At 47.1% G+C, this 10,275-nt stretch overlaps 1 protein-coding gene across 2 annotated transcripts in view; it reads right to left on the bottom strand.

The window, feature by feature from the left end:
- The window catches only part of MYO1E (myosin IE), a 201,261-nt gene that overhangs the window by 15,950 nt on the left and 175,036 nt on the right, over positions 1 to 10,275 (bottom strand). For both annotated transcript variants that reach the window (XM_070421653.1, XM_070421656.1), the window contains exon 27: positions 4,343 to 4,512. In XM_070421653.1, the coding sequence (XP_070277754.1) occupies positions 4,343 to 4,512 (170 nt within the window). The remainder of the gene's footprint in view (positions 1 to 4,342; positions 4,513 to 10,275) is intronic.

The following is a 10,275-nucleotide window of genomic DNA, read 5'->3' as shown; positions in this document are numbered from 1 at the left end:
ATTAAGGTATTACATATATGTCCTTATCCCCTCCATAGCCTCCCCTCTGCCCCCACTCATGCCCTCACCTCCTTGGTGTTTGTGTCCATTGGTTATGCTTATATGCATGCATACAAGTCCTTTGGTTGATCTCTCCCCAAAATATGTATTTTTTAATTACTTTTAAGAGGAAGGGAGAGGGAGGCTTTTCTTTTTTGTTAATTCTCACCCGAGGATATTTTTCCATTTATTTTTAGAGAGTAGAAGGGGAGAGACACAGAGTGAGAAACATCAATGGGAGAGAGACACACTGACTGGCTGTCTCCCCCACGTGCCCTGCAACTGAGGTACATGCCCTTGACCAGAATCAAACCTGAGACCCTTCAATCCACAGGCTGACACTCTATCCACTGAGCCAAACCAGCTAGGGCTGCATCTTGCTTTTCAATACTTCAGAGATACAACCTTTCCATGTCTGAGTCTCATTTTTTAATGAGATGGACAAAATTTATGTAGTCATGCCCTTACCGATGGACATGTGTTGCCAATTTCTCACTATTAATGCAATAAACATCCATACATATATTTTTATGCCTATGTGCGAATGGTTCTATATGAGAGATTCCTGGGTCAAAGAATATGGACCTTCTATTATCCTTTGTAAGAAAAATGTTACTTTTTATAATGGGTCATACTTTCAAAAGTACAAAAGTACACCCAGATCCCTTATTTGAGGGTGAGCAATGTTACCTATTTCTTGCACTTTCTTCCAGAGATATTTCATGTACATGAAGACAAGTATTTATAAAAATGACCCCCTTTTCTACACAAATGATAGCATACTATGCATAAAACATGTTCTGTACTGTTTATAATCTTAATAATATGTGCTAATGATCATATCATATCAGTATATAAAGAGTTTCTATATTACCACCTATAGCTGCAGGGACACCACTCTTCCTGTCATTTCCCTATTTTTCTATCTGCTGTCAGTCTATATCTTGTTGACTAGGAGTTCTTGAGATATTTCTGAATTTGTCATTTGAGTTGCAACTTTCCTTCCTCCAATTTTTTATTATATTTTACTGTATTAACTTTTTATGATATTTTAATAGTTAAGTAGTTGAATCAAATAATCTATTATTTTATGGCTTCTTGGTTTTCTATAACATTTCCAAATCCTTTCTCACATTGATGATGTTAAAGAAAAATCTCCTATACTTACTTATAGGACTTTTATGTTTATTTGATACATTTAAATATTTATTTACTTGAGATCTATCTTGGTGGAAGGGGTTAGATATAAATCCATGATATGGAGATTTAAAAATGGTGACACATATTACGAAATTTCCTCCCAAAAGTCTATTTCAGCAAGAAATACCTATTTCTCTCACTAACCACAGATACTGTAGTCTACACTTTATTTTGCAATGACAAAATCCAGAATATTCTGAAAATTAAAAGTTTTCTGCAGCTCATTTAATGGCAAAACTTGACCTGAGTTGACATAAATTTATGATGTCTCTTCCCACAGAGTATGATGCTCATGTTACTTCATAGCAGAAACATTGACGCTGATCTAGGGTGCTGGCCTGGGACTCCCGAGAGGCGCTTATATATACAGACACAGCATTATTAACTCCCTGAAAGCTCTCATCTCTGATTTCTGAAGCTCTAAGGATTTGGTTAAGGGAATGTGGACTGTGTTTCCATTTTGATCTTTACTAGTGTTGCAGGTGAAATGTTTTGCGTTGCATTTCATTGATGACTTGAGGCTCTGCTGCTCATTGCCTCACTAGCCCTTGTCCACTGCTGGACTCGATTGCGGAGGAGCTATTTATATGTGTAATATAATTTAACTTTCCCCTGGTGCTATTCCCCATACAGAGGGTTTTAACTTAGTCTTGTTATGAGGTTAAATCCTTTATGGTTTGGGGGCTTGATGTCCTCCATAGGAAGGCTTTTTCCACCCAAAGATTAATATAATATTCTAGGTTTCCTTCTAACACTTTTATAATTCAGTTACATATTTTTAGATGTTTAATTCACCTGATTTTTTCTGGGTATGAGGTAGATATCTACTTTTATTTTATTTTCAAAATAGAAAGGAATTGTTTATACTTTCTCTTGACTTCAAAGCCACATTATCATACAATAAATACCTTCATACACAGGGGTCTGTTTCTGGATTCTATTCTACCCCATTTATCTACATGTCTATTCCTGCACTCAGACCACACTTTAAATTACAATGAAAACTTATGGCATGTTTTGATAACTTCTGAAACTCTATATTTTCTGTAAATATGCAGTTGTTTTAAATATAACCAATACATGTTATTTCTGGAAAAATTTGAAAGTATTGAGAAAAGAAAATAATATTCATTTAAAATTCAATACTTTAGGAGACATTTTCTATAACACATATATGATATAGATTCACACACAGCCATATACATTTTATATTTTTACAAAAATGAGAATATAATCCACAGTTGATAACCTAACTTATTTTTTCCCATGACCATTTTTCCATTTCAATGCTGTGTTTTTGTATCATTATCTTTTTTTTTTATAAATATATTTTATTGATTTTTTTACAGAGAGGAAGGGAGAGGGATAGAGAGTTAGAAACATCGATGAGAGAGAAACATCGATCAGCTGCCTCCTGCACACCCCCTACTGGGGATGTGCCTGCAACCAAGGTACATGCCCTCGACCGGAATTGAACCCGGGACTCCTCAGTCCCCAGGCCGACGTTCCATCCACTGAGCCAAACCGGTCAGGGCTGTATCATTATCTTTACTAAAAATAATTGGGCATCAAAGTTTACTGAATGGATACAGCAAAGCTCTCTTTGATTAACTGCTTTATTGGATATTAGGTTATTTCCAGAATTTTTGCTGAACAAAGCTGGTAATAAAAATCCTGTTTGTGTTTACTGGACTTTATTTCAACACTTATTTTCACTTGGACACTTTGGAGAAGGATACTAAATGGCTTAAACTATTAAAACCTGTGGAAAACTAGATGATTAAAAAAGATTAAAAACAAAACAAAAAAAACACCAAAAAGCCCAGGGACCAATTAGAAGGAGTTTGGTCCAGGGACTAGAGTCCTCCTGAGGGAGCCCATGCAGTGAAGGAGCCTGTTACAGACACGGTTCCTGGCCACCTCTTCTTGAAAGTGGAACTTGCCGAGGACACTGTTCACTCCAGCTGTCCTCGCTCGGCTCCGAAGCCTTGGGTGGCTCTGCAGTGTCTTCCCCGAGCCTGACGCTCAGGGCCTCTATGACCAGGCCACCCCCCGTGTCATCTCGTCTCCCAGGCTATCTCCTTAGGGATTCTGCATCAAGGTCAGGCATCAGCTATTTTTCCTAAAACAACCTGCTCTTTCTAGCCTCTGTGCTTCTGTCTGTCTGTCTCCCCTGCTTCCCCACAAATGCCATTTCCTTCATGGCGGGTCTTCCGTCACCCTAAGCCAGGAGCTATCTTTGTTTTTTGTGCTTCCATAGGCACTCACGTTTGATTTTATGTATATTATATTCTAACTTATCTTCTCTACCAAACTAATAAAACATTCAGCCACTTTTAAAATGGACGTTACAGGCTGCCTCCCTGGCTTCCATTCCATCACCTTCATTAGGGGGAGCCATGAAGTTTGGGTGGGAGAGACCTAGCTCCTGTTTCTAGTGCAGTCCCTGCATGTCTAACCCACTTGGGTAAGCCTTTGTCTGGCTTTGGAGGTTGGATCAGGGGTGAGCACATGACCAATTTGGTCCAATCCCAGTGAAACCGAGCACTATGTCCAATGGCCAAGAAAAGACATCTTGGAGACAGAGCAGCTTTCAGATACGGTTTGGCCTGTTGGCCTGGCACTGAGGCAGCCATTCTGCTCCCAGGAGGAAAACCAGCCTGAGAAGGGAAGGGAGCAGCTGAAAGAAGATCTGAAAGCAGCATTAAAAAATGAATCTGGCCTGGCTGGCGTAGCTCAGTGATTGAGTGCCGGCCTATGAACCAGGAGGTCACGGTTCAATCCCCAGTAGGGGCATATGCCCAGGTTTTGGGCTTGATCTCCAGTGCGGGGTATGCAGGAGGCAGCCAATCAATGATTCTATCTCATCATTGATGTTTTTATCTTTCTCTCTTTATTTTATATTCTTTCCTTCCTTCCTCTCTGAAATAAAAATTAAAAAATAGAATCTGGAGTCTTGATCAAACTGAGGCTGGAATGTGGCTACATCTGCAAGTTCCAGTTAGAGGAGCCTACAAGTTCCCTTCAGGTTTAAACTAGTTTTATAGCAGGGTGACTGCATGCTCTCTGGGAGGCTGTCCCAGCCAGCCAGCCATGCACTTACCTTCTTTGATAATGTCGATAATGTCATTGGCATTGAAGCTGAGTTCGTCTGTGTCCTGAGCGTCGTAGGCATACAGAGCCTTGCACTGTGGCACCTGAGGCTTGGGCTTGGGCTGGGGCTTGGGTCTGCCCCCTGCTGGGTTGGGCCTGCTGGTCGTCTGTCTCCGGACCCTGTGGAGAGAGTGGAGGCAGGTGAGAGATGGCATCTGACAGGCGCAGCAGCAGTTCCGTATAGTGGTCTAGACCCAGTGGTCACCAACCGGTGGTCCGCAGACCACTGGTGGTCCATGAGGTCCAAAAGGTTGGTGACCGCTGGTCTAGACCATGGGGCCAGCACTCGCCTGTTCAAGTTCAAATCCAGCTCCATCCTTAGAAGGATATGTCACCCCCTAAGCTTTTTCTGATAATAAAACAGCCTCCCTGACAAGGTCATTGTAAAAGCATAGATAGCTCTCAATAACCATTAGCTGCTGTTACCATGTCCCCCACTATATCTATATATCCATATCTATATATATGTCTTTTCCACAATAATAAAACAGTCACAAATCTACCCCCTCCCCAACTTTGGACACAGAATTTTTGCGGGTACCATAGAAGCCTCTCCTCAGCTGCCATCCCTCCCAGAATGACCACCCTCCCACACTTTGTATTAATAATTCTGGTTTCCTTTGTAGTTTTACAACACACGTCTCCCTAAACAACCCACGGAAGGAATCCCATTCTACTAGCACTCGCTCCATTTTTGGGATGTAGCCTGCTGATGTGCAGAATTTTAGTTCATCCATTCTCATTGCTTTATACCACTCCGCCCCGTGCATATGTCCCCCTTTCCTGACCCACTCATTGGGATGATTCCAGCTTTATCACAGAAATGCTGCAGGAAATGCGCTTGTGCAAGAGCTCACCCAGAGCCGCTTCTCACCTTAGCACTGCTGACATTTTGGGCCACTTGTCTTTGCTGTGGGGTTGTCCTCTGCACCGTAGGGTGTTTAGCAACATCACCGGCCTGTCCCCTCTGGATGCCAGAGGCACCCGCCTCCCCTTGGTTAAGATCATCAAAAATATCTCCAGCACCAGAACCCTAATCCAGCTTTCTGTGTATGAGTGTATGCTTCCAACACACTGCTGCCTCCGGTCACCATTCACACACTGTCTCAGGCATGTAACTATCGCTTCTTCCTATTAAGGGAGATCTTTAAACTTATACCTGAAACAACTATTAAGTATGTTCATGAAAGTATTTAGAGAGAAAGGAAAAGGAAATAGAAATATAGACCCTCCCCCCTGCCCCTTTACTTAAGGACAAACCAAAGGAAAGTTAAGCTCCTGATTTCCTCTAAGAGGGTTGGGCTGAACTCAACATAAGCAGGGCTGGGGCTGGCATGTTATGCCTGCCGGGTCTGTGAGCACCTGCTCTCACCTGGGGGAGGGAGGAGGAAAAGGGAGGGTCTCTCCTTGGGCCTGAGTTTTGGAAGCAGAAAGCACACCCGGTTTGGAGCTGTGCTCTCAGGAGGCCAGAGCCCCAGTGTCCTCGCTGAGGTCCTGTGATGCCAGGTGCTCACTGGGTGCCATGAGTAAGTTGGATCATGAGGGGGTGCGTAGGGGGAGGGCACTGGATGTCAGCAGGGTGGTAGGGCTGTTCCCAGCAGGGGTGGGGTTCCTTCCTTTGTGGGAGGGAGCAACCCCAAGGTTACACAGGCTTCATTCAGCCTCCTCAGGTCAACCATGTCCCCACCTCCCACCCCAGCAAGCACTTTGATCACAGAGGAAAGGTGCCGGAGAGATCATTTGCATACATCATTTCCTCCCTGGTCCCCTGGCAATCCCCAGTCCCTGCTTGAGACGTGCTGGCTTCCCTGAAAGCTGGCCGGGCACACAGGCCTTTAATTAAGAGACCTGTATATTAGGGATGTCAGCATTTGGTTAGTAAGAGCCACTAGCCTGCATACCAGCAGTCAGCTGATTTCCCAGCAACAGGGAGTGGGGCGGAGGGCGGGGTGAGTGTCAGAACACCCTGCGAGGGAGGAGAGCTCCAGCCTGGTAGTCCAGGGAGCAGGGCGGGGAGGAAGGGGGGGCGGGGAGAGGAGGGACACACACACACACACACACACACACACTCCCCAGAGGCCCCTAGATGAGGGAAACCTACCATCAGGGCAGGTTGAGGAGGCATTTGGAGCCAAGAGTATTGGGACTTAGGTGTGGTCCCCGGACAGGGGGCCTCAGTGAAGCTGGATGACCATCCTCCCTGCAGCCATCCCGGCAGTCACCCCTCCCTGGCTCCTCTACCCATCCGCCTCCAGCTTTGACTAAGCCATCAGTTCCTACTCCTCCATTTCTTCCCTGCCACCTGCTTCCTTCCTGAGCCCCCCCCACCCCCTTCAATATCGCCCCAGCTCAGCGTTTATTAGTTCACCTCACCCCCTACTAAAAATCCTCCTCACAGCTTCTCTGCTCTGGATGTGGTAGGCAGGCAGACGAGAGTAGAGCACGGGTACAGGTACAGATGGGCCAGGTACAGAAGGTCACCAGGGTGGAAAGCCCCAGGTGCCCAGCAAAGGACAATTGTAGGTGGGACCTCGCCCCCAGGTCAGGAGGTTTGGACCCCTTGACCTTTCTGCCCTAGAGATAACATCTAGGCCTCAGTTGTATTTCAGCTCCAGGCCCAGAGAAGCAATAAAACCAGATAAGGCTGCTGTCAGGACCAGCTGCATTGAATAATGACCCCTGCCCTAGTGCCAGCCAATCAGTGGAGACCACAACCTTGAATGGACACCTGGAAAGCTATGAGTACTCTATTGAGGTCTTCCCCTGGGATCTCCCCTAAAACTGAGGCCCTTAAAACCCTTAGGAGGGGGACTCAGTGCACTCTCCCTCCAGGGAGCATGCCTGTGCCTTCCCTCTCTCCTCCCTCCTCCCTGCCCCAGGCACATTACCATTAGCTTCCTCACACCCAAGCTCCAAGGGCCCTGCCTTTACCACTATCACTTGTTTCCTAAGCCCAATTCTTCTAGGAATTGCATTTTCTACCTCTGTGATTTACCCAATACATGTTCTCTTACAGTATGGGTCTGGACTCTGAATTCTTTCCTAGCCAGAACCCAAGTACTGAGGTTGCTGAACCCAAGTACTGAGGTTGGTCTGACCCTACGGGTTAGACAACTGGTGCCATTCCTGTCGCCTACAACATTGGGAAATGGACCAAAGAGGGCCCTGCCAGGTGTGGCCCCTGCTGGCCCCTAGACTCATGTCCTGCCACCGGGCACACTGGTGCCTCCCCACCTTTTGTCATGGAAGCCCCAGAGCCCTGGTAGGGGTTAGGAGCCCCGTCACATATTCCCAGCTCATGTCATACTTACTGAGGAAAGACAACGCTCTTTCTCAAAGACCAGGAGCAAAACAGGGCATCAGCTCACAGCATGTCTGCCCAGCATTGCACTGGAAACTCTAGCCAGAGCAATTGGTCAAGAAGAATAAAAGGCACTCAGATGAGAAAAGAAGTGAAAATACCACATGCGATGATTTGCACGTAGAAAATCCCAAGGAATACACTAAAATAAATAAATAAATAACCCCACCTATTGAACTAATAAGCAAGTTCAGCAAGACTAGGGAATATGAGACAATATATAAAAATCAGCTCCATCTCTATGCATCAGCAATGAACAATCCAAATGAAACTGAGAGAGCAATTCCATTTACAAGACATAAAAAAGAATGTAATACTTAGGAGTGAATTTAACAAAAAAAGGATGATTCTCCTTATATGAAATGTCCAGAAAAGGCTAATTTATATGGACAGGAAGTAGCTTAGTGTGGTTGCCTAGGGCTGGGGCTGGGGGTTGGGGGAATGATGGCTAATGGCAGAAAACTTTGTTTTAGGGGGATGATGAAAATGTTCTAAAAGTAGATTATGATGACAGTTGCACAACTCTGTGACTATACCAAAAACTGTTGAATTGTACTTTAAAACAATTGATTTTTTTTAATCCTAAAAAAGCTGGTTAAAAAAACACACAATGAGTAAACTGCAGGAGCCCCTTGGGGCTCTGCAGTGCATGCTGATGCCCAGAGTGAGCTGGGCCAGCTGTAGGCAAGCAGCCGCTGGCATCCCAGGAATCGGGCAGAGTGGGGGAGGGGCTGGAGGCGTGAACACAGCCACCGCGTGGTCTTTGATCCCAAGGCACCAGAGGCCACTTCCTCAGAAAAATCAAAGTAAAACCTCAGGGATTACTGGGGAATTTGGGTTCCTGGGTAGACCCTGGGCAAGTAGTTTTCCCAGGCCCTGGACAACTGCTACCATCCTGGCAGTGTAAACTGGTCACTCCTCAGCGGGCCGGTGGGGCTCCGGCATCCGCAGTTGGGAGGGGGAGTCTGGTGGCTCTGAGATGGGTGCGATTGCTGGGGAACAGAGTGTTTGATGTGGATGTGGAGAGCAGCTCTGCTTTCTGCACTGGGAAAAGAAGGAAGGCATCCCTGAAGTCACCATTCTGGGCTCTTTCCTGTTGAAATGTCCTCTGTGCCCAGGAGGGGGCGCTCCTGCTGTTGTAAGGCAGCGTGTTCCCAAAGAGAGCGGGATAGGCCAAGCCCTCCTCCTCCCCAGTACTCCAGCCGCTCTGTCACATCTGGGCACGTCTCCACTCTTCTAGCAAGTGTCAGCAGATGGTGTGCCATCTGGGAACCCCTGCCTGTAGCTGTGAGATGCAGACAAACGTGCCGGGCTCTGCCTGCACCGGGCGAGGCACCGTGCTAGGCATTTTCGGATGTTGCTTCATCTAACCTGACAACACTCCTGGGTTTCCTGCTGGTCTCATCACTGATGACTTGATGGTGGAGGCACAAGGCTCCCACAGCTCTAGCCACACGACCTTTCTGGTCCCTCCGTCTGGCCGTGCTCCCCTGGCTGCCTCCACCCTCTGCCCAGTGCTGCTAATGCCTGCTCAGCCTTCCAAGCTCATTTCAAGCCCCTGCCACATGCTCTGGTACCCAACCTGCTCAGAGCAGGGGACTGACAGGGTGGGACAGAGGCTTGTGTCACTACTAGGACAGGAGGGTCCCCGGGCCGGGGCCTGGCCTGTTTGTGCTCACCAGGCCCAGGAGCCCATGTGGCCCCAGCCCGCATGTTCTGACGGAGTGACAGGGGGTGCAAAAGGGACGATGGCTTAGAGTCGGTGCCCGGGTGGGCGGCCCGGCTCTGCCACTGCCTGGCACATAAGGTGGTGCGCCACTTCACCTCTTCAGGCGTCTTCACCTGTTATTAAGGGGGATCCAGGCCAGGGCCCAGGTCCTTTCTCTAATTCTGACAGAGCCTCAGAGCACTCCCAACAACACTCCTACTGTCAGCTGTGGCCGGAACACAGGACGTCTGTGCCCAGGAGGTGGTCTCTGTCTCCGTTCCACTGCACGGCGGACTTGGAAACCACCATAGAAACGGTCAGCGAGAACAGCCATTTTCCAGGCTCCTCTCCACGGGCTCAGCCTTAAACGGACCATCTCCTTTGCATCACTAGGGGGCGATCCTGTGTAATCAATAATGCGGAGAGCAGGACTTTCCGTGAGCTGCCAGCGCTGAGTAATGAAGTCTTAGGGGCCTGGAGCCCTCCACTGGCAGCCAAGAGCCGACTGGCCCACGCAGGGAAGAAGGGATTCAGACTTCCTTCCACAGCAAACGCGGCCTGGTGCCTGGGAGCTGGAACTGGCCCCGTCCAGCCTGCGGGGGCAGGTGGTCATGCTGTCAGGATTTTTGTGGGTCAGTTGTTAAACAGTCATTATTAAAGATGAAATCGAACACACTTATGACTGAACAAGTTATAATAAAGCAAAGGCAATAAATACTCATAGCTACCCTTCCTAATTATTTTCCTATATCTTCTATCTATGCTCTGAAGTTACTGTCTGCTGCTCATGCATGGTGGCAACCCCACGCACCGA

Source organism: Myotis yumanensis, unplaced genomic scaffold (genome assembly GCF_028538775.1).
Source record: "Myotis yumanensis isolate MYYU_CA2020_CCGP unplaced genomic scaffold, mMyoYum1.0.hap1 SCAF_1, whole genome shotgun sequence".
Lineage (NCBI taxonomy): Eukaryota > Metazoa > Chordata > Mammalia > Chiroptera > Vespertilionidae > Myotis > Myotis yumanensis.
This window is presented reverse-complemented; position numbering and strand designations above follow the sequence as displayed.